We start from the raw sequence: 24832 nt of genomic DNA, 5'->3' as shown, positions 1-24832 counted from the left end.
TAAATCATTAAAAAATAAAAAAAGTATTTTTGAAATTAAAAAAAAGTATTTTTAGTAAAAATAGGACGACCTATAAATATGTTTAAAAACAATATAAAGTTGAAAATAAAATACAAAATAGTGTACTGTAGAAAATTTTCTCTTTATTTTATTTTAGGTAAATAATGTAATAAAAAAATGGCTACCATTGACGACAACCGAAATAACAAATAAAAAAAAAATTGTTGACAGTTAGATTTTTTTCTTTTGAAAAAGTGAAGGATTAATTTTTTCTTAAAAGTAAGACTTGGTATGGTATTTGCTCCAATTTAACAGAAAAGAAACAAGAATATGATATGATATGGTGTCAAAAAATATGTTGATAATCTATAAAAAAAGAAAATAGAGTAATGCTATATAACTCTTCTTTCTTAACCCACCTAACGTGGGAGGTGACACTAAAAGTTGGTATTTGAGATATACACTTTTGAAAGGTAATTGAACGAATTAAATGCTGCCTTGTAAGGAAGGACAATTAAAGTGGTATAAAATAGTGGGTTAAATAACATTTTCTAAAATAGTATATAAAAATTAGTACTATAATTTTAATTTATCATACAAAGCAAAACTCCCATGTATAACACAAAACGTAAAGACAATTTATTGATCATTTAATTAAATAACAAATCTTATTCTTTCCTGTAATATACATGCAATCCACCACTCCACATAAAAGATGCCAATTGATATACAACACTCGGACTCTAACTCTCTAAACAAAAATATTTATAACCCAATCTTAGTTAGCAACCTAGGAGATGTATTATAGGAAATGCTAGTCAATTTACATCAATTAATCGACCAGGAAAATTATTTAATGTATGGCTGCCATTTTTTACTTTTTTGGGTGTAGACCCATCAAGAGTCGAACATTTTTCTTTCGCTAATTATGATAACGGGGAAAGGAGAAGCGTTTATGAGAAAAATTAAACTCACGACCTAACAGTTTACTGCCCAGCGTTTATACCATTTGAACTATAACTCATTATTTTAAACGTCTCTAATTACACAAATAAATTGTTTTTTTTTAAAATTAATATGATCCCGCAATTTAAAGTCACAAATGATAGAATAGTGAAAAATCACCAAGACTCTGAAGTAGATCTATGGTAGCACGATAACCTGAAATCAGAAAGAATGCCGGTAAAAGTTTCCGGCTGTTCATTTCGACGTTTAAAATAAACATAAAAGGAATCTTTTTTTAAAAAATAACAATAAATAAAAATAGAAAAAATATTACTAAAGAGACCATAAGTAGGAGAGCGAGTATTAAAAGAGAGAGACGTTTAAAATTTATTTAGAAGAAAAGAGAGAAACAGAGAGACCAAAAACAAATCCCGCACACACCACATGGAGGAAGAGCTGCCTGCTCCGTTACGCCCTCCCTCTTCACATATTCATTGCGATTAGGGTTTTTCATTTCCTTTATATACACCAATGAAATCTATACTCCTTTTATGCTAAACTTCACCTTTATTTCTCTCCCTTTTCATTAACTTACTTGCCCGTTTTAATTTGGGCACTTAATTAGGTAATACTGTAGTGAAATTCAGCAGTTTTTGGATCCGCCTTTTTTTTATATCTCTCTAATTGACCAACAGAGATGGAAGACAGTGTGTTGAGTCAGTGGAATATGTTTAGATCCATACTTGCTATTCTTCAATGGTGGAGTTTCAATGTCACTGTTATTATCATGAACAAATGGATCTTCCAGGTCTCTATTTTTTTCTTTTTCTTTTTTACTTCCTTTCAAATTTTTGAATCGTTGGCTGTGTTAATTTTGCTTTATTTGTGATGTTTGTTTACTGGGATGACTTAATTTTTTTCATAGTGATGAATTCTTATTGATTTTTGATTCATGAGTCTGCGTATTTTTTCTGCAGTGACGAATTATCAGTATGCTGAATTTATAGGAATATTGTTGATCTTTTTATGCCTATTGTTTTGTGGGTTATTTTCAGTCTTATGTGTATATGTGTAATTGATCATTGATCTTTCTGAATTCGGATTTTTTACGAGCTCTGCTTATTATGAATTTTGATCTTTTATGTAATTTGTATTTGTTTCCTCCACTTGAACTTGTGCCTAGATTCATCAGGTTAGATTTTAAGACATCTGTTTCCAGCTTTCCAACTTTTTAGCTGTTTGTATAATTTTGAGGGATCCTAATTGCCATGTGCACACTTGCTAAGCTATGTAATTAATTTATTGATATTTTTTTGTTTGGATGTGTTTATATGCAGTAAACATTGTTTACCAACTTGTGTAATAAGGTTTGACATCTTGTAATATAAATATGTTAGGAAATTTCAAAAATGGTAATTTAAAGTTGAGCTGGTCATCAGTCTGTCTTTCTTTCAATTTAATAAATAATAATATTTTCTTGATTCAAAAGCTTTTGCTGCATTGGCATGAGTCTTCTCGCAGAAGAATTGTCTATGTTCCATCGACAAAATGATAGCACCAAGGCTGTCATTTTTGTTTGGATCTTTTCATGATTGGCTGCATTTTTTTGATCTATGTAGGAAACCAAAATTTCAGATCTGGAAACATATAGAGAGCTAAAATAATATACTAAAAAATACTGGTTCATAGAATAACATGATATCTCCTTCCAATTTATGCAAAATTAGCGTGGTGTATGTCAGGTGAAAGGCAGAGGACATTAATCTATTTCTGCTCTTTATTTTATCATGCAGCAAGAGAGAAATTAGTTATGACTTATGAGTCTTGTGACTCTAAAACACAGGGAGATGATAATTTTGAGTAGAATATGCTTGATCTTTGTGCCTTAATAGCTCCCAGTGTTATTTATTGAATAAATGTAATAACTGAGAAAAAATGGCATGCTGAAAACCTCTTATACTTTGAAGGTCTTGTTTATATGTTATACTGTTGAGCCATAAAAGAACATCAAGCCTAAATTTAGTTGTACTGGGAATATCCTTATTGGTATTTTTACTTAACTTTTGGTGCATAAATCCAAGTGATTACCTTATGAATTGTCAAATGTGGACCAATTGGTTGTTTATAGTTTTCTGCAATCAAGTATTTTAGATGGCTAAATAACTTGAGTTTGACGATTGTTTATCTTACTTTTAATCTCTAAATCTGTTCTTATTTTTACATAAGTTAATTTTCCTTAATGTTTTGTTTTGTACTTCTATTTGGGCTGTCTTCTAGAACTTCATATTTGCAATTGAAAATTGATTGTGATGTATGAGTATTGTGGTAAATGTAGTGATGGTGGTTTATATTGACTTTAGATGTATAACCTTGCCAAAAGTGATTACCTTTCCTTATGGTATGGAGTCATGGTTCCCACTTCAGCTGGTTGTTAACTTCTTGTATTCTCTTTCTTATCTTGATTTCTTTATATCCTTAAATTTAGCTTGCTTGATGTTTATGGTTATTTTTGGGCTCCTTTAAGCGTGAAATGGTGTATTTGTACAGAAATTGGATTTCAAATTCCCACTCTCAGTATCTTGTATTCACTTCATATGCTCATCGATTGGAGCATATATTGCAATCAAGGTGCTGAAAGTCAAACCGTTGATAGTGGTTGATCCTGAAGATCGCTGGCGAAGGATATTTCCCATGTCATTTGTGTTTTGCGTCAACATAGTTTTGGGTAATGTGAGCTTGCGCTACATTCCTGTTTCTTTCATGCAAACAATCAAGTCTTTTACTCCTGCAACCACCGGTGAGCCTCGGGAATTTTTTACAAACACTGTTTTATTAATTTCTACATTCTTTTTCTAATAAAACATTGATGGATTTGTGCAGTTGTTTTGCAATGGTTAATTTGGAGAAAATACTTTGATTGGAGAATTTGGGCTGCTTTGGTTCCTATTGTTGGAGGAATACTCTTAACTTCTGTTACTGAGCTTAGCTTTAATATGTTTGGTTTTTGTGCTGCTTTATTTGGATGTTTGGCTACTTCGACAAAGACCATCCTTGCAGAGTCTCTGTTGCATGGATACAAATTTGACAGGTTGGATATTTTTGTTTTGGGATATCTTTATTTTGTTAATGGTTCTTGCTTATTTTTCTCTTGCTTTACTTGTTTTTTTTTTTTTCTGGAAAACCTTCTGACTGGACTCTTTAATTGTGTTTTTATTCTTGATACTAATCTTTCGATATGTGTACTTTTCTCTGAGCAATGAGTAATGTGTCAAAATCTTTACCTTTCTAGTGACCTGCAATTAAGTTTATCTGTCACATATCTTCGTATTTTTGTCTGTAGTTCAAAATCATACCACAGAAATTTTATAGAGTACGTTTGGAAAATCTAACAAATGTAAGTTTCGGTTCAATTGGATTCTCTTCGTGAAATCCACGTATTTTGAAAATCCCCATAGTTACCAGAATTCAGTTCTTTTCTTTCAAGTCAAAAGTTCAAATCATTTTTGAATTTGCTGAGAAGTCATAAGATCAGAAAATAGATTTGAAGCGTCTAAAAACCTAACGGATAACTGTTTCTGCATGTATTAGTGAGAATGTGAGAGCCGTCCTGTGTGTCTTTTTGCTGAAGTGAAATCATATTTTGTCAACCAAGTCAAAGTCAAGTTTCCAACAGCTTTGTGTTCTTATATGTTCGGCTGTGGTGCTAAGTTATGCATTTGAAATTGATTGCTCATGCGTCAATATGATAGTTTTTTCCTCTTCTTCTATTTTTAGCATAAACACTGTGTACTACATGGCACCATTCGCGACCATGATCTTGGCTGTACCAGCAATGGTACTTGAAGGTAGTGGAGTTGTAGATTGGTTTTACACCCATGAGTCTGTTGGATCTTCTCTTGTAATCATTCTTACCTCTGGGGTGTTGGCCTTCTGTCTGAACTTCTCAATCTTTTACGTGATTCATTCGACAACTGCAGTCACATTCAATGTTGCTGGCAACCTTAAGGTGAGATCAATCAAGCAAAACTCGGATGCCTATAAAAGCACTCTATTTAGAATGACAGCTCTTAAGATTTGAACCTACTAATTGCATTAAATTGCTTTTGAAATCCTTATAGTAGCACCGCACTTGCAGAACTTCACATTTTTACTTTGTCAACAAATTGCTTACAAAACCATTATGTTTTATCGTTTACTTCATTATAGCTATCATGACATAAAGATTCCATTTTTCGTTGTTGAGTGCCTCTATTGATCCTGTACAGGTCGCTGTTGCTGTGTTGGTTTCATGGCTGATATTCCGGAATCCAATTCCAGCTCTGAATGCTGTCGGATGTGGCATCACACTCTTGGGATGTACATTCTATGGGTATGTTAGGCACATGCTCTCCCAACAGCAACCACCACCTGGAACTCCTCGAACACCCCGGACTCCTAGGAACCGGATGGAATTGCTTCCCCTTGTAAATGATAAATTAGATGATAAGGTCTGATAAAGCGATAATACATGAGGTTTGTAGCAGAGTTGGCATAGGGGAGTTATTACAAATATCAAAAGTGGGAGAAATTGAAAAAAGAAGAAACATAACACTTTTTGTTGTGTGCACTTCCATTAGATCAGCTCATAGTTTTAAAATTTATGTTTCTTCTCTTGCTTAGAAATAGAAAAACATTTTGCAACCACTGTTGATGCTAACTAACCAGTCGCTTTTGCAATTACTATGATGCTGTCTTTAATTGTTAGTTGGCTGCAAGTTTAAGGCAGGAATTTATGATATTATGAAGGGATGCTCGTGAACAATGATTGGATTCTTCTAGTGATGTGTTTTGGGTAACTTTAAGATAAAAAAAAACTAATTTTGATGTTAATTGCTCATTATAAATAAATTTAGCGGGCAAATTGTGTTAAGACATAAGTTCATTATAAAATAACTCAAATTAGCATTCCAAAGAAATATAGGGCTAAATAAAACACTTCAATAATGCATTTAATATTACATTTATTGCAAAGTTACTATGGGTTATCAAGTCTAGAGAAGAGACAGAGAATATGATCTAGTTAGCACTTAGTAGTAGTAGTTTACAAAGAGTGAGATTAAGATCTAAAACTAACAATTACATCTAATCTAATTAGAATTATTAATTATTAAATTTCTTAAACTTTGAACTAAGCCAAGAGCCAGAAATTCTTTTTCCATCTGGTGCTGATAAGGTAACCACCTACACTTTTGCTTTGCTTGCTTACTCCAATTGTTAGGCACTCTACATTATTTATGCATTGCTCCACAAACTCTTCACTGCTGCTTGTTCCACAGAGACTGCAATAACAAAAGCTAATTAGAGACTAAAATATGAAAGATTAGAGATAAAGTAATGGTAGATTTGAACTCACCAATTGAGAAGGGAAGAGGGTTTTTTCTGGCCTAGAACAAGGACAGACACATCTAGCTTCTTCACTTGGTTCATCACTGTAGCTAGCCTTGGCCCTTGGATTACTAGTGCTTCTACTTCAACCTGAACCATTAGATTCATCAGAATTTAAGTGACAAAATCTATGCTACAATTTTACAAAAACATATTAATAGAGAGAGACAAAAAAAATAGTCACATCTGAGAAATACTCAATTTCATCACCATGCCCATCTCTATTCAAAATGAAAAAGTGAAAGCTGAAAAGACTGAAGCTGCTGCTCAAAAATTGTTCCCTATTCTCCATCACTTTAAGAATGATAAAAGAAAAGAGTAAAAATAAAAACTCAAGAAAAGTTAAAATAGGGATTTGATTGAAAATTACCAAACCTGGAAAAGGAAAAGTGAAACCAAATGACGAAAATACCCTTCTTTTACCAACGGAAAAAGAAGAAAAACCAACTATTTCACAGACATGGGATCTGCAATAGAATTAAAAATATGAAAAAATGCATGTCAAAGAAAGCTAAATATCTTTCATTTCTTTGTTTAATAGCAACAACCTCTCAGTTTCTTGATCTACACAATCAATGACTCAAAATAAAAAGAAAGACAAATCAAGAAAACCATAAGTTAAGCAAAAAATAGAAACAAATTAACGAATTACCTCAGGTTTACAAGCCTTGCAGAGAGAGCCAAGAGAATTAGCAAGATAAGGAGTAGTAGAAGAAGAAGAGTCGGGTGTTTCAGAAGGATTAGGGATAATATGAAGCAAAGTAAGCAAATCCCCCTTATTAACAGAATGAGTTAAAGCCCACATCATTGCATGCTTTGAATAAGAAGAATTATCCACCACTACCATCACTCTCTTTCTCATCACCAAACCATTATCACTACTGTAACTATGCATATTACTGTAATACCCTTCCATCTGCTTCAAGCTTTTACTACTGCTGCTGTTAAAATTACTACTGAAACCCCACCTGTTTGAAGTTGATCTCCAAGCTTCTCTGCTGCTGCTTATCTGTCTCAAGAATGAAGAAGTTGGCATTTTAATTTGGTTTTGTAGTTTTATAGAGAGAGATAGTACAGTAGTGGGTATGAAGTAGAATAGTAAAGCTATAACTCTAGAGATAGAAAGAGAAATTTAATGGAGATGAGATGAGGGACAAGAGGTGGGGAACTGGTTTTTAATACTACTTGTAAAAACAAAGTTTATGTACTTGTGATTTGATTAAACAAATGCAGAAAAAGGAGATAAATCGTTATTATTATGAGAAGAGTGATGGTCTTTTTTTAACTAAGTTTGTATGGCGCAGTTGTGGGGTTAGTCAGGTCTTCATTTTGATTTGCTTTAGCTTTCATTAATATCTCCATTACAAAAAGTAGTACTATATAATTCATGAATGTCACCAAAATTTATTACTCCCTCCGTTCTTTTTTAGTTGTCCATTTAGCCAATTTTATTTGTCTACAAATAGTTGTCCATTTAGTAATTTCATGTGATATTAGCTACTTATCTTCCAAGTTTACCCATCTTAATAAATGACCATATGTTTTAATTTAAAAGGCATTTATTAACTAATAGGGCTATATTAGTATTTTTCTTTATAAATTAAGACAAAAGAAGCACTATCTTGATATGTGCAATATTGACTAAATGGACAACTAAAAAAGAACGGAGGTAATATTTGGTAATAATAAAAAATTTGTGGATTTTTAAAATTTTCAATCTCCAAAATGTGTCGTTTGATTTCCTATTTATGATATAGAAAAGTTGAAATCCGTTATTTTTAAAGAATGATGAATAGTTGTAAATTTCTATTATTCCAAAAAAGCTAATATAAATTTATGGATATTGTTTAATCGAAATAGTAAAATTTTAAATTTATTGATTTTACATTTCATGGATTTTAGAATTCCTATAAATTTTAAAAGTTCGCAATCCAAACGCCGCTTAAGAGATTTTAATATCTAATTGACCAAAAATATTAAAATTGATTTATTTGATATTAAAATACAAAATTCAAGATTTTAATTGACTAAAAAAATAACTTCTTTGATTTGAAATGTTTAAGAGTCGAATTTACGCTTTGCTCGATTCTAATATTTCCAATACTTAATCGAAATATGGGTAATAAAGAAAAGAAAAAGCTCACTGCTTTGCTATAGTATCCAACAGTAAATATTAGTATTTTCTTGAGAATTTATCCAACATTAATTATTAATTATCATTAATTATTAATTATCATGTGTTAGAGAAAGAGGAGTAGGAATAGGTGGTGGGGAGATAGGTGATGATGTAAAGACATGATTTATAATTATGTTATTGTTGCAGTTGCAGTTGCAGTTGCAGTTGCAGTCTTAAAGTCACGAGAATCACTGCATTTTGATATTACTGAACAACAGAGATTGGGTTTTATTGGTCAGCTTGTGATCATGAAACTTGGAAATACTACAGATATATGATTCTCTTTTACTTCCAAATAAAATGAAACTAATCTTGACTTAAGTAGCAATGTGTCTTCTTAAGTTGTAAGTACAATAGACAATTAATCTATAAATTAACTTTATGACATATATTGATCACGAATTTACTAATTATAGACCATTAACTCTATTTTGACAGTTTACTCCCTCAACTTATAATTTAATTGTTCCATAAATTAACAATTTTCTCCTTCAACTTATAAACTAATTTGCCCATAATCATCAAATTTATGACTAATTTATCCATAAAATTAATTTATCTATTAATTGGTCATTGCTTATAAATAAAAGGGGAAAATTCCCACTTATATAGTTGATCATTCATATGTAGTTATGGTATTGAACTATTGATTCAAAAACATTACAGAGAATTAAAAAAAAAAAACAAAGAGAAGAAACACAAAAAAATAGTTTGACAATTTAAAAAATTGAGGCATTTATTTTCAGTCTTCTAAGATCCAACATATTATACAAGTTAAATTTTAATGTCTAAAAGTTACGCTAAAACACTCTTCAGTTTTGTAATATTTTTCTGAAATCCTATTTTGTTATATATTCCGTTTGTCAAACGTTAGTTAAAAAAATATGTTGCATGTCTTTAAAGTTTGATATATTATACTAGTTGGCTCTTTTATTTTGTAATATTATAGTACATTTTACCATCAAATATTTTTTTTAACATGTTTAATTGATCAAATTTGATAAAATAAAATAAAACATATAAATAATAGAAAAGGGATTTGTTTTTCTTATCTTATCAAATTTGAAGAACTAAATATGTTTAAAAATATATATGGTGGTAAATGTATAATATTGTAAAATAAAAGGACCGATTAGTCTAGTATATCAAACTTCAAGGGGCATACAATATTTTTTTTAACAAACGGAAATATAACGGAACGGTGTTTTAGTGCAATTTTAAAATATTAGGGTCTAACTAGTGTAATATGTCAAATCTCGGGAGTTAAAGTAATTACCTCCAAAATATGAGATAAGATAATTAAAATAATATATATTTTTTATATCCAAAATTAATAAATATATTTTTTGTTTTTTGTTTTAAATTATAGATGGTTGTTCAAAACTTAAACGATTATATTGGCATATATATTTTCATTAATTATTTAAAAAAATTAAAAAAAGATTAAAAAATTATTGTTATATTAAATAATGAATAAATTGTTTTGACATTTTATATGTCTTAAGTTGTTTGTTGATTAGGGACACAAGAAGCGAAAAAGAATGATATAAACGACCGCCATGAAAGTGGTCGTTAGATTGGCCGATGGGTTGACTCAAATTCAAACTTAGTCTAATCGGATTCAAATCGAAATCGATCAAATTCAGCATCAGGTTCGAACCAAACCAAGACCATATAAAATCTTCTAAAGTGGAGGTTCCATTTCTAAACCTTCAACAAAATAAAAAAAGTAGACAAACTTAGTCTAATCGGAGTACTAAGCCTTCAACAAAATAACAAAAAGTATTTGTTAGATTAGTTACGTGTTTAGCATTTGATTCCTCTAAACTAGACAAACATACAATTTTTTTGTAAGAAAATTAAGTTTAGATCCTTTATTTTTATTTTTCTTCAAAAAACAATATTTCAATTTAAATTTTATTTTAAAATTTAAATTTAAATTGGCTGGAATCGGAATAATAAATCAAAATCAATGGTTTACATTTTTCTAAAAGCCGTGAATCCGGTCCTTATTTGGTGGGTGTGCTGATGTGAAGTATTATTGATGGCAATGGCACAAGTGTTAGGGTAGAGTGGGGATGGGGATGATAGGTGTCCATCTTTCATAATTGGATTATTCAGGTGATAGCCATTGATGGATTGCTTAAGCTATTTAAACTAGTATGTTTCTTTAAATGGAATCTTACTCTCTTTCTATTCACAATAAGTTTCTTCTATTTATGCCCATAAACTCATAAAATGTGTAACTTGCTGTTTTAGATAAGCAACTCTAATGACAATGATTTAGACTTTTGATTCATCAGTGACACAGATGTATTTTGGTGATAAATAGCAATGTCTTAAAAATTCACCAATTTGGTTTAACCGATTCCGTTGTCGGTTTATACAATTGAACAAATTATATGTAAAAATAAATTTTGGATATGATTCATCATTCAACTGATTCAATTATCAGTTCAATTAGGTCGATCGTTTGTTTTGTCACAGTCACCTGCTTCAATTCAATGGTAGTATTCGATTTCGGTTATTTCGGATTCGGTTTGGTTCGGCGACAATGTATATATGAGGAGCTAATAGTTCAGTTTAGTTTTCCTTTTTTAATTTGATTTATAAGAAATTAAAACAAAAATTACTTTGTTTCAAAATTAAATTGAACTAACCCAAACTTTCAATACGGTTCAGTAATTCAATTTGGTATAGCAAATCTCACAGCTGAAATGGAATAGTAATAGTGATAAACTCCATAGGGGGCTGTGGTTTGCTTAATTAGCTTCTGCTGCTTCTTCGTCTTCTTCACTCATTCACAGGTCAGTAATGGCAGAGAGGTCAGTAAAGAATCCTGACACCTTATAATTACATTCATCTTTTTTTAAAACACGAAACGTGATTAGGCCTCGTGAATTGGGTTTTACTATTCCTACTTTTCAAATTATTGCACCCGATTTACTCGCTCTTTCTTCTCTTCCCTATTTACCATTTCACCCTCCTCTCCTTTTCTATTTATTCTCCATATAAGGTAGTACAACTTATTCTCAAAATCAAATAAAATAAAGCACAACTTAAATTTGTGGTTAATTAATCCACTATAGATATTTGTTTGTTTGTTTATTCATAAACCAAGTTTGGGGAGGTTTCGGATGGATGGTCAATGGAGCCTCATTTTCTAAAATATATCTCAAACTCAAATCGGGTTCAATTCAGATTAGTAATATTTACTGTTTAATTTTAATTTTAATTTATATTAAATTTATGTAAATTGATATGTAGAGTAATTTTTTTTTTTGAAGAAATGTAGGATTTTATTGCAGCACTAGAAAAAGTATTACAATTCAAGTATATAGCCTCTTGCGAATACATTAAACGACAAATAAATAACAAAAGATGCAACCCTCTTGCGCAAATCAATAAGATAAGAATTCCCGATGATAGCAATATGAAATCGATAATTGCAAATTGTTGATGAAGCATCACAATGTCTTCTGAACGCAACTGATCCGGATTTCGTCAATTGGGCATTGGATTCAAAGTGCACTTTATCAAAATATAATCTACAGCTCTGACAGTTTCAATCTGAATTTTTCAACTGGATTATATATTTGAATGAATTCAATTGAAAACCTAAAAACAAAAATTCCATCATCATAAACGATTCAAATCTGCACCGCAATAGAAGATCCACAAAGGGAACATCAAATCCCATAAAGGGCAATATAAAATTTCCACGGAGGAAAATATAAACTCCATAAAAGGAGAGATAAGAACAACCATAAATAAAAACATAAAATAGCAAAAAACGACGATCATATATGAAATATATAAATAAAACTAAACTAAAGGAAAACGAGACCACCGCCGATTAAAATATTGATCGGCGGTGGCCTTGAAGAAAGCCAAGCTTAGGGTTTGTTTTTTTTGTTGGGAGATGATCTGTGCGGCTAGGGTTTTATGTTCAGAGAGTAAATTTTATTTGTACATAATTCTACTATGAGATATTTTTATTCTATTTTTTTATCTTGTATAAAACAGTTGGTTCATCAGACAGTAGCAAATAGAGAAGCCTCAAAACATGGATATCGGTTACAGGAAATTCTTGAATATCCCAGATATTCATCAAATGAGGTATGGATGTTTTAACAATATGAGTTTCCTTCTATGGACTTTAGGATTTAATATTTAGGTAAACTCGATCTATCACATCATCCGTAAAATAAGCCTATCGCATAATGACACGTCATTAAAATGATGTTAATTTTATAATATTATTATTTAAATGTGTAAATAAATAATAAATAAATTTATAAGATTGTCATCGTTTTAATGACGTATTATTATGTGATAGTCTACGGATGACGTGGTGGACCGAGTCTATCTAAAAATTTCTCTTTACACAACATTTTCCATACTAATCACATTTTTTCTCAGTAGTTTTTTTTTGAATTATTGTACTTTTTGATATCTAGACCTGATTCATAAATTTTTCATACACCTGTCTAATGAGATGTTAGAAAATCTAACACAAATTTATTTATTTTTTTCATTTTTTTTTTCATTTTTCTAACACCTCATTAGATAAGTTAATAATTTTTTTATGAATCGGGTCTAAATAAAAATTTCCTGTTGTGCAAATATATTTCGATGTAAAAGGTTTTCAAAGGCCAAAACTACCACCGCAAAGGCATAACAGAGGAGTTTGTGGTTGTCTTGAAATGGGGAAGAGAACAAGGAAAAGAATTGATAATACAGACGAATTAGCATTCAGTACTCCCTTTCTTTGCACCTCGTGAATAGTGGCAATTCTAATATTTTTATACATAGTACATCTTATATCAATTTTCTATGCGCGGTTGCTAGAATGTAACGAGTTAACCAATTTGCCAGGTATTCAAAATCAATTAAAACAACAAAAGATAGATCGTCCAAAAAATTTGAGTCGAGCTTCAATCGAATTTTATTATCAATAAAAGGATTCGTGAAGCTCGTGAACTTAAAACAAAACTCTAATATACTTAATGTATATATATCAAATTAATTGGTTACATTTTATACTTTATTGTAAAAAATGAATAAATATAATAAATATAATAAATTTTAATAATTTTTTTATTGAACTCTAGTCGAGCTCGAAATCGAATAGTTCAAATATTGTTCGGACTCGGGCTCAAACTTGAGAATTTAAACTCATTTAAATTCGAGCTAAACCTTGTATAGCACATTCGAGCTCGACCTAGAGCTTAGCATAATTCGAACCCGTCTCGATTTGTTTACGCCCCTATGGTCCTACCGGTGGCTACATTTTATATCCTTCCATTTCAATGCATGGACAGATTTGGCTCCAATTTATTACTAGGGCATAAGATCCGCCCCAAGGCTTAATTTGTATCATCTTTGCTTTTTAATTACATGACTTATTATTTTTGATTAAATTTTATATATCCGAACAAACTCAACCTAAACCCATATAAATTTGACATATGAGGGGGAAGTTGAGATCAAATCAATTTATAAAAAAAATAGTAAATAGCAGATTCAAACGGAGCTTGAATGTACATTTCAAAAAATCAAACCCACTTGAACTTGGTCCATACTCATCCAAGTCCGCCTCATCAACTAAATAGAGCAACATTTTGTATGAAGTGACAGTATTCCTTGTGGCGCCTTTTATTTTTCAATCACGAAAAGATGTCAGTTACAACAAGGCCAATCATTTCTAACAAGGCCTTGATATAGCTAGAGCCTAGAGTGACATATCCTTACTACTTTTAAAGAAAACAAATAATTTCAGGAAGAAATTATTAGATTTTTAATTTAAGTTCTAATTCGGGTGACAATTATCAGAACTTTGGCTGCTTTTGCTTTATAAGCAAAATAGAGAAGCAGAAAAAAAATGAAGTACAAAGATTCGAGAACCAATTATCAACCATCTCCTAAGATCTACCAATCATAAATAATAATATATTGACACTCATTTCTTACATTTGCCGGCTCTTTAATTCATTACACTACAGTCATGTAACTATATGCTCCTTATTTTGAAATTAAGGAAGATAAAAGATATCTACAACTTTAACCTCTCTTCTATGTTTAAGGCGTTGGCGCAGCAGAAAGTTCCGTAACAGATGATTAGGAGCAGCTCCAGCTATAACTTCATTTGTAACCGTCTCCCTAAAGCAACTGCAATCTGCAATGATCCTAAGACTACAATGTAGTTAGCAGGGAAGTTAGTGTGCACTTTTTTTTAACTTTTCGTTGATCAGGAGATCATGTGATTCTAAGTTTTATTGTTGATCGTCGACTGGTTTGAAGACTTCCTGTAGGCATTACATTGACCTAGCAATGAAATTTCTTCAGGTGATAGTGTTAGTGTGCCAGTACTCAGATAATTTCGAGCAGCTCGTCCCCTGCACAAAAACACAACATTATAACTGCTAACTTTGAGATACCAATGAGGCGTCATATCATAACTGTTGCATGTTATAATAGTTCTAGCATCACAATTTTGCATTACTAAGTGCACCATACCTCCGTCTTTTATTCTTGTTAACACCTTCAGATACGCGAGAAGATTCGGATCTTGACATGTGGCCGAGAGAAGAAAGATATTCGCAAAATGGAACGTCTTTTATTCCCATGCTTACTCGTGGAGGGACCATGGATCGGATTATATCGTGAAGATGCAGGTTATTCTCACTGCAGGCATATAGTTAAATAAACACTAGTCACATTAAACACCCCATAAAACTTTGAATGATCATTTGATACTACCGAAACCAAGTTCTGAAAGCACTTTTCTGAATGCATCAAGATGTTTCAGAGTTTCAACGTTAAAAATATGCCAATAATGCCTTAAATCCAATTTTTAATCAGGGGTGTCATAGGCAATATTTCAGGCAGAGTTTTTCTTTATAGAAGATGCAATAAAAATGTTAAACATATCAAAAAAATTATGCTCCACCAAAAACTATAATATTTTATCCAAAATGTCACTAAGAGACCAGGTATTGTTCAATGGACAACTAAGCATGAAACATTTTTTGAAAACCCTATCTATGACATTCTTACCAAGGATTACTTCATTTTTTTTTTTTTGCAGTTTGGCAAGATGTCTATTGACTTCTGCATGTCATATTATTTTGATAGTCCATTATTTATTAAATACGAGCAAAACCACAGCTGCATGCAAAAATAAAGGAGAAATAGGGAAATAAAATGGAGCACATACAAGGGTGATACTTTTAACATTCATCACTGATGAATTAGAATCTTTAGCATCAAGCATGAATTCTAACCTATAACTGATCCACATTGACCATTCGGAAAACATGCAGATATACATCAGGTATGAGCATAGCTAGGGTTAAGAGGATGATCAATTATACCTTTTGGGCAGTGTTGCATCTTCTGGCAGGCTCATGTCTCCATCCACCCCTACATCTAAGGGCTTTCTACTAAGAGATGGCATCTCTGAGGTAAAGTTTACCTGGCTGTCAAACCCCATATTTACACCTGCAGTAGCAATGTCCTTAGCATAGAAGCAAAATCCATGCTCCAATACTGATGATGCCATTTGCAACTGCTCATTACACCAGCTGAAAGCTTCTGATTCTTCAGAGTATATCATTGGCAATCCTAATGAATCCTGCAAAAACAGATTCACACAATTAAACATGCATATATAGAGAATTTATCAGTAAAGTTAACACTTACTAGTGATTGACACTTAATATGTAACGGTTCAGCTTCCGAAATTAGATTACTCATCCTGCAAGCGAGTTCCATAATTTCAGAAGAATATTTGTGTTCTGCAGCAACAATATTTCTTAAATCTGCACGGCGATCACGGAGTTTTTTCCATGATTTGCGTACTATATCAGTAACTGTGGAGGGTATACATTCTTCATGCGGCTTGAAATTCCTACTGAAATCTATACAGCTGCACTCATCCATCAGCTGATGTTCTCTAGTAATAGATTCTACAGGCACACTTTGAGAGTCTTCCACCTCTTCATGAGAGACTTCAATAACATCACAAGAAAAATCAGTGTCTTTATGCAATTTGGGCTTAGATTCAACAAACATGTCAGCTGCAGTGGCCAAATTATGTTGTCTGAGCTCATTGCTCACAGAGGCTTCTTCTAAAATTTCACCCCTTTTACCCACTTGACCACAGGACACCATACCAAATAAAATTTCTGCTCCCTCATTAATTTCAGTCTCAGGAACAAAAGATGATTCTGGCACGCATGATACATCAAATGACATGCAAGTGTTTTTTATATCAAACATATTTTGCGTGTCTGAATACTGATAAAGGTTTCCCCCCTGTGCCCCAGAACAAAGCTGCAGATCAGTTAATGGGCTCAAGCTTTTCTTTATGCTAAGACAGCGGGAACCTTCAATCTCAACACATAATTCATTGCCAGCATCCTTGTCAGGAGTTGTTGGCATTCCTTCTTTAAGCGATTCGTCTTCTGAATCAGAAGACATAACCACAAGTTTTCTTTTACTGTTTCTCTGAGAGAACGGAAGTGGATCACTTGAGGAATCAAAAAGGTCAATAAAGTCCATGTATTCATTATCAAAGCAATTCATGCTCAGCATTGCTTTCTTCTTGGCCTCTATAATGTCTGGTTCATAAATGCACTTCTCCAAATTCTTCTGCATCCCTGTATCATCAAATTTGTCTTCAACGAACTCCATTGTGGATATTGACATTGTGACCTCTTTCTCAACAAGCTCAGATAACTGAGAAGGGAAATCCCAAGGGATCATCTTTGGTAACATTTGATGCCCAGCTTCAAAATCAAATGGCGGTAGACTGGATAGTCTATTTATTTCACGTCCTCTGCCTGGGTTGTCAAAAAGAACATTTCTGCTCAGATACAGCATATAACTGGAACAAGCTAGTAAGATGAGCACATTGTACGCTTCAATTTATAGTTCCATTTGTTTTTAACATTCATAATTTTAGAATAGAATTACTGAAAGCGAGGATAGAATTTTCACAGAACTCGACACAAATTTGAAGAAGCTCAATTTGGAAAATTTATAAATGCTTCCTAAATAATGCGGCATGATATAATTGAAATGGTTTTTTCTCGGTGTGTTCTGAAATTTCCTAAAGACCTAACTATTGGGTAGAGATCAGATATTCATAGTTCCTACCGACTCCATTGAACTAATGTTTCCAAAATACAATCCACATAAGAAGCATTACACTGCTGAAATAGCTTTCATCAGCATTGTTGGCGAAAAGAATTTGATGATCAAAGTGCATCCATAAATGCAATCTTCAGCAAGAGTTTCACCTCCAAGCATTATTGAAATGACAAGCACTTGTTGAAGATAAAATTTCAACGGATTTAACGAATTTGTTTATTTCTGTTACTTTTTAACTTTCGAGAAAATCTAAATTTAGAATAATGGAAGTCATTTACTTCATTTTAGATCAATGAATTTAAAGATCAACAGCAGTAGCAATTAGCGAAGTACAAGGAGGTAACAGAGGATTAACCTTTCAAAAATTGTTCACCCTGGCACCGGAATTGTAGATGCATAATGGATTTCCTGATATCTCTGTGACAAAATTCAATTAATTCCTCTGCCAGATGAGGGTGAACATTAATTTTTTCAGCAGCACAAACCTAGCGAGCAATAAAGGAATTACTTCACAGCAATGAATAATCACAAATATGAAAAAGCAAAAATGAAGTGGAGGCACATACCTTATGTAAATGTTGAAGAAGCTCTTCCTGTAACGGCATTTTAAAACATAATTCTAGCCTATCCAAATTGTCAGGAAGAACAGGTTTGTCACCTAATATTATCACAATTACAATCAGAGACAACAGACAACATACTACTAGAGCATGGAAAATGTCAAATGCATAAACTAGTTTAACTAATAAGCAGTCTTACTATTGCTGGTCAGTATCATAGGTGCCTTTACTTTGTCAGCTATCTGTTGAATCGCACTTACAAAACCACGGTCTTCCGCAAAAACAACATCCACATCCTCAAAGAGAATTAAGGGTTTAAATTGTTCTTGACCTGAGGCAGCTACATTATCCTTGTAAACAAACTTGTCAGATGTTTTAGTAGCCTCATGCAATATATCCTCATCTGGAATGGGTATCACCTCAATCATTTGGTTGCCGATCTCTTGCAATGCTTTACAATGAGGAATAACTGTAGGGGATTTTACAACATCCACATTCTGAAATTCTACAGAACTCTCCTGCGACCTGAAAAACAAGAAGTAGAACAATATATTGAACATGCTCCTTCAGTATATATGAAATTATGAACTTCAATTGGTTACAGAACTGTGAGCAAGAAAACAACAGATAAATAAAAATGCATACTCCTGGATTGAATTAAATTAACGAACCATTGAAAGAGTTGAGAGTCTAAAGTGGATTGCGACTCTAAAGCGCCAAATCTTTCCTTCAGAACAGCTCCATTTCTACACTCTGATGCATTGGCCTGGGTAAGACAATGGTTATTTAGTTATTTTCACTGCTACATTTACAATGTCGGAGTCTGTAGTCTATAAATCTAAAATGAAAAGACAAGCACATAACACACAATGACAAGACAATATGGATAAATCTTTCATGGAAAATTAATAAAGCGCCAATAGAACAGAATGTGTATAGAAAAATTGCAGATTTCAGTTGCATATATAAATTGAAGTGGTACCTCCAGAACTCTGAACCCGTGCTCCTTAGCACAAGCGTAAACAGCTGCAGACTTCCCACTCTGAAGTATTAAAACATGCATTTCAAATTTTAAGCATATGATGCACAAACCCAAAATACAATAAAACTTGTGTAGCAAACAAAGACAGTATGTCATTTTCAGCATTAGAGGAAAATTCCGTAACTTGAAAATGTGAAGAACAGCACATTATGCATCCTTTAAGTCAGGTTTAAAAAACTAGAAAGAAGGTTGAATAAAAGTAGCTTAAGTGCTCAACCAGATCCATGTTGTCCACCATATGAAAGAAAAGAAATTCATTCCTGGACAGATTATCAGAGTGCGAAAACTGACAAATGAACAAGAACCTAATTTTACATATTTTCATTTTGAGAAAAGCATTTGATAATTATAGAGATAATCAGTAACTGACATTCAAAGCCTTTGAACACCTAATTCACAAAATGTATTGTAAATAAAGTACTAGTAAGGGATCAACATAATTTTAAATTTTAAAAACAACATTTTTCCAAATATTAAATAAAACAGAATTACGTCAAAGCAACATGCAGCAAAATTTTGCATAGATCAAGCAAAGCAAAAAGAACGAATCAGATTCAAAAATCATATCAGGAATTCTGAAAAGCACATCCGCAATGGATTATCGTCAACTTTAAGGGCCGTCGTGTAGTTTGCAGAATTACAAAACAAATTATTAAAATAGGATAGAAAACTCAGTTCCAAAAGAAATAGGATAGATAACTCAGTTTCAAAAGAAATAGGATAGATAAATCAGTTCAAAAAGAAATAGGATAGATAACAACGAAGGTATGGATTTGGATGAAAGACCAGAGCCAGAATACCAACAAGCAAACATAAAATACAGGAACATAAGTATCATTGTTAATACCCCAACAGGTCCTGTTATTAAGAGAATATTCTTAAGGCTGTCCTCTTCACTTATGGTTTCTGAGTCAGAAGAGTGGTAGTCAGGATCTTGAATATCATATTCGTCAGTTCCGGAGCATTCAATACCAGCTTGAGGACCTTTTTGGCACCAATTGAGAAGCCACTCACTCAAAAACTTCACAGAATCATAATTACCACAAATCTGCATTAAGATTTTGAGAAACAGTATTACACAAAGGACAAAATCATGTGAAAGACATAGGATAAGATGCTATAGAGATAATAAGGCTAATCATCTGACCTCCGCAACTTTTTGAGGCTGATACTTATCAGTCCATAATCTGCTATCAAGCTGATTAGCACATCTATCGTGAGATGGCATAATCCTAGAGGGCAGCAACATGAGAAAAGAAATCATATTTAGAAGATTATAAAATATATAAATCACATATGATGGTAATATGATCAGAGAGAGCAATAGTTGCATTGAAAACTAATGTTTAGACTATCATTAGGACGAGGTAAGCAGTTTAGATATACTTTTTTTAACAGAGCAATTCACATAGATTTATAGGAAATAGTTATATGCATAACATGTAAATATTAAATAGTAGGCACATAAATTAGAAGATTGCACATTTATGACATAGCAATTAGATGATAGCACATTAATTTCACAACAATTAAATGATAGCACATTTATTTTACAACACCAGAGAAACTTATTTGTACACAATCATGTAAATCAGTTCTGTAGTCATAAATTTACAAGCAAAACCTACTTGACTACAACAAAAACATGTATTATAGTCCATGAGAATGTTCAAAGAGACCCCACCTTTCTTGGACAATTGTGCCTTGCTGCTCTTCTGACTTTCTTAGACAACCAGAAACAACAGCAACTTCATCCACCTGATAGTCCTGCCAAAATGCATTCATAATCTCAACAATGACAATGTGCAATGAGATGTTGCGCAAATGCTATACAAATGATAATGATAACGGTTTCTTAAACAAAAAACGAAGTGAAAAGTAAAAAAACATAAAGAATTATAGATAATCCTTGCAATACATACTATCTCTGCATTCTCAACAGGCTGATAGCATTCCACCTGCTCATCAGGTGATATGTCTGCTGAAGCTTCATTTGAAGACATCTTATCTAGACGTGGCGATGAACCAGAAGGGTGCAATAAATTGGGTAGCTTATAAAAGCTTAATGATTTGACAGTGCATTCGAAAATTGATGAGAAAGGGCCATCTAGAGTACAGCCGGTGTTGATACGGGATTCTTCACAAAAGTTCCAATCTCTCCAATCAGGAAACACAGCACCATCCTAGATAACAAGGAGTCAAATGTCATCAAAGTTGAGCCAGGAGTATAATTTTTTTCAAAAAAAAAAAATTGCATGGATAGAAATATTTTCATTGCATGATAACACTTTGGAATTCTAAAAACAAACTGCTGAAATAAATTAGAATTTTAAATGGTTAAACATCAAATATATATTTCTCGTTCCTCCCTTCTAGTTTTCTTTCTCATCAACATGGTCAAAATATGGTTTCACATGCATGCATTAATAGCCAACTGATGTATGTACCTGTTCACTCTCAAATACATGAATAGGCCCAAGACTACTGCTTCTTGCTTTTCTCTGGATAGTTTTCTCATGACATCCATGACCCGAATTCCGAGAAAGGAAAAAAGGATGTATTTGCTTTCCCCCAAACACTCTCAGATTTTCCTGATCAACAATCACAATAAAGACACAAAAATCACTAAAAGACAACCTTTAGTGCAACTGAAAAAAGATTAACTTAAAAAATTAAGGTTGTAGGTCTCACAAACTGAACGTCCCAACAATTATTCCAATGTGATTGAATTAAACATGTACCAGAAGAGTTTCATATAGTGGATTCAAATTAACATCACCAGACACTATCTAATAAGCAAAAATTAGCATTACATGTACAGATAATGACCTATATTTCAACATAGAAGAAACACAACCAAAATAACATGAATTCCAGCAAGAACATAAAATTTACTAACCTCAGCCATCATTTTAGCCTCCAACCTCAGATTAGGGATTTGTGGCAAAGCATCTCCATTGTCTCCCAATAGACAAGCAGTTTCCCCATTAATAATCCCATTCTTTTTAGGTGTGACATTCTTTTTAGGTGTAGAATTCTTTCTGGGCGTGACATTCTTTCTAGGTGTCGAATTCTTTCTGGGTGTGACATTCTTTCTAGGTGCCCGTTTCCCTGTCTTTTTGGGTGTAGCATCCTTATCAGGTGTTGATTCTGGAGAAGATTTCTCCTTTACCTGGTTCATAAAACATGTGACTAATCACTCTGTATCAACCCAAACTTTTCAATATAAACTAAGAGAATATTGCAAATATGATCATAAACTAGTATCCATATACTTATAACCAAAAGTGATAAAAATTGCTTTACATAAAATTTTCTATACTGCACCAATGCATCAACAACAACTGTTAAATAATATATATTAAAATTGAATTAAATTCTATTATACAATTAATTCAGTTTTTTATTACTCAAAGAGAAGACTTATCATAAGCAAAATTGCACTACAATGTGAAAATATTTGCACATTGCAACTAATGACATGCTAATTAACCGAAACAGTTACAATTACTGTAAATTTGGGTATGTATAAATTTTTACCTCTTTAGGAGCTTTAGGAGCTTTAGTCAGCGGGCTTTCTTTTCGCTTTCGTCCTCTTTTTGGCTTGCCTTGACTCTCACAAATAAGCACATCATCCCCGCCTTTATCCTCCCCGTTGCATTCCTTATCATCGCTCTTTTGGTCACTTTTTAATTCAAATGCTGCTGATTTGTGAGGTAAAAGTGTTGACTGAACCAGTCGCCGTCGAACTTTACTCTCTCCCTGCTGCTGCTGGATCTCGCCGGCGATAGTGGTCGCTGCCGGAGTAGCTTGGTCACATTCTTCAGCTGAATTATCCATTCAATTAGCTGAATTTAGTAAATTAGGGTTTTGAAATTACGGGATTATTAGGGATTGTTTTTTAACTTTTTTAATTGAATGTGGATCCAAAAGAAAACGTGACCGCGAGGGAGAAGGAATATTGGAGGGAAAACATCTTAGTTCCCGCCTACAATATGAAGCCGTTAAAATTAATACTAATGAAGTAATAACTATATACTAACCCACCAGATTATAATTTTTTCAATTATTATTTTTATTTTTTTGTAATCGGGTTTTTGAAATGTTTAGAAATTTCATTTGTCAAATTGATTGGACACCAACATCAATTATTTCAAAGGCAACTGCATACCAACAAAAATACATTACAGCAACACAAAAACAAACTAGATGTAATGATAGATAAGAAATCACTTCTACTGCACGAGCCAATGTCTCCGTTTGGTTACCCCCACCAACGGGATTTTTGAAAGTGAACTTCGATGGTGCTATTGATGTTGGTTCTCGATTAGGGGCCATTGGATTTGTAGTCCCACTTTTACAGATAAAGTATAAAGGCTGGAGCACGACGCTTTCCTGATGTTTTGGATCCATTTGTGGTTGAAGCATTGGGATTACAGATATCAATGGAAACGGTATTGATTATAAATTTTTATCATGTTATTTCTGAAAGAGACTGCAAAGTCCTTATTGATGCGGTTAATTCTTCCTCAACTGAGGACAGAGATGCAGGAGTAGTTGTAGCAGATATTCTTAGTCTAGTTTGAAAATTTTCTTAAATTAAGTTCCAATTTGTACATCGTGATTGCAATTGGGTAGCTCATCTGATAGCTAAACAGGCGCTATTAGATGAATACTTTTGCAAGAATCATCACTATACTCTGGAATGGATCACCCGATTGTGTTAAGGGGTCTTTTACATGTCACTAACAGAAACGTCATGTCAACTATAACGGTGTGTGATATATCAAAAAAAAAAATGGCAGTGTGTGTCTTTTACTTCTGTTTTTTGTGGCTTATTCTAGTGTTTTAATGCTTGTGTTCCTACATTTATAATCCACTTAATATCTTTTTGAAATCTCGTAAAAAAAAATCTGATGTTTTGAATTATAATTGATGAAATTACATGTGATGTTCAATAAAAAAAAGTTGTCATTTGATTCTCAATAAAATGAATAAATAAACAGACCAATGAATAGAATATTAGCCTTAGGTTTTTGGATATTATTTTTCGAAACTAGGACTTATCAACCCAACCTTTTTCTATGGGTCCATTTTTCATTAATTCAAAATGCAGACTTCTATGCAAATCCAGCAATATTCAAGGTTTGCCAATTTTTAACTTCTCGCAGCTTTATCATTATAAAATTAGCTTGTTAATTTATAATATATGTAGGGTATTACTATTCGCCGCCCCAAATTACTACATACCGCCCAACTTTTTACCAAAATATCCCTAAGCCATTTTCAGCTAAAACAAAAAACTCAATCCTCTCAACTCGACTAAAAACCCGACAAATAACTGAGCAAATTTATAATAAAAATATCAAAATCACTTAAAAATAAAGGACGGTAACCTCTAATAATTAATTAGTTTTTAATTTTTTCGTTTTTAAATTTTTTTATTTTTTTTTATTTTTTTTAATGGGCCATCGCCCTCAGATGGCAATGGCCCTATGAGGCCATCGCCTTGATTTGGCGATGGCCCCA

General features: G+C 32.5%; 3 protein-coding genes across 4 annotated transcripts; 1 reads left to right on the top strand and 2 right to left on the bottom strand.

Moving 5' to 3' along the window:
- Positions 1-1327: 1327 nt before the first annotated feature.
- On the top strand, positions 1328-5626 carry LOC126655703 (UDP-galactose transporter 1). Its single transcript, XM_050349964.1, has 5 exons — positions 1328-1753; positions 3493-3742; positions 3826-4033; positions 4720-4951; positions 5211-5626. The coding sequence occupies exons 1-5, from the start codon at positions 1643-1645 to the stop codon at positions 5436-5438; spliced, it is 1029 nt and encodes a 342-aa protein (XP_050205921.1). The 5' UTR covers positions 1328-1642; the 3' UTR covers positions 5439-5626.
- Positions 5627-5900: 274 nt separating this feature from the next.
- LOC126655711 (uncharacterized) lies at positions 5901-7577 on the bottom strand. The gene is made up of 3 exons (XM_050349976.2): positions 7022-7577; positions 6338-6459; positions 5901-6263 (listed from the first exon to the last, which is right to left on the bottom strand). The coding sequence occupies exons 1-3, from the start codon at positions 7403-7405 to the stop codon at positions 6113-6115; spliced, it is 657 nt and encodes a 218-aa protein (XP_050205933.1). The 5' UTR covers positions 7406-7577; the 3' UTR covers positions 5901-6112.
- A 6878-nt stretch (positions 7578-14455) lies between these two features.
- Positions 14456-23354, bottom strand: LOC126662589 (uncharacterized). 2 transcript variants are annotated; one of them, XM_050356359.2, is made up of 16 exons: positions 22844-23354; positions 22203-22475; positions 21751-21894; positions 21226-21486; positions 20988-21070; positions 20451-20535; positions 20151-20351; positions 19244-19303; positions 18933-19027; positions 18461-18786; positions 18268-18359; positions 18057-18186; positions 16250-17391; positions 15922-16181; positions 15065-15232; positions 14456-14943 (listed from the first exon to the last, which is right to left on the bottom strand). In XM_050356359.2, the coding sequence occupies exons 1-16, from the start codon at positions 23141-23143 to the stop codon at positions 14814-14816; spliced, it is 3750 nt and encodes a 1249-aa protein (XP_050212316.1). In that variant the 5' UTR covers positions 23144-23354; the 3' UTR covers positions 14456-14813. The 2 variants fall into 2 exon arrangements, with proteins under 2 accessions (XP_050212316.1, XP_050212317.1); XM_050356360.2 differs by having other exon boundaries at positions 20988-21061.
- Between the last annotated feature and the right edge of the window lie 1478 nt (positions 23355-24832).

This window comes from Mercurialis annua, linkage group LG1-X, assembly GCF_937616625.2.
Source record: "Mercurialis annua linkage group LG1-X, ddMerAnnu1.2, whole genome shotgun sequence".
Classification (NCBI taxonomy): domain Eukaryota; kingdom Viridiplantae; phylum Streptophyta; class Magnoliopsida; order Malpighiales; family Euphorbiaceae; genus Mercurialis; species Mercurialis annua.
This window is presented reverse-complemented; position numbering and strand designations above follow the sequence as displayed.

Coding starts and splice junctions, on each gene's coding strand:
- LOC126662589 (XM_050356359.2), bottom strand. CDS start 23,143: ATGGATAATTCAGCTGAAGAATGTGACCAAGCTACTCCGGCAGCGACC. Junction 21,895..22,202: donor AGGCTAAAATGATGGCTGAG/GTTAGTAAATTT, acceptor ATTGTTGATCAG/GAAAATCTGAGAGTGTTTGG. Junction 15,233..15,921: donor GATGCAACACTGCCCAAAAG/GTATAATTGATC, acceptor ATATGCCTGCAG/TGAGAATAACCTGCATCTTC.
- LOC126655703 (XM_050349964.1), top strand. CDS start 1,643: ATGGAAGACAGTGTGTTGAGTCAGTGGAATATGTTTAGATCCATACTT. Junction 1,754..3,492: donor TGAACAAATGGATCTTCCAG/GTCTCTATTTTT, acceptor GTATTTGTACAG/AAATTGGATTTCAAATTCCC. Junction 4,034..4,719: donor CATGGATACAAATTTGACAG/GTTGGATATTTT, acceptor TTCTATTTTTAG/CATAAACACTGTGTACTACA.
- LOC126655711 (XM_050349976.2), bottom strand. CDS start 7,405: ATGCCAACTTCTTCATTCTTGAGACAGATAAGCAGCAGCAGAGAAGCT. Junction 6,460..7,021: donor GCAAGGCTTGTAAACCTGAG/GTAATTCGTTAA, acceptor CTAATGGTTCAG/GTTGAAGTAGAAGCACTAGT. Junction 6,264..6,337: donor CCCTCTTCCCTTCTCAATTG/GTGAGTTCAAAT, acceptor TTGTTATTGCAG/TCTCTGTGGAACAAGCAGCA.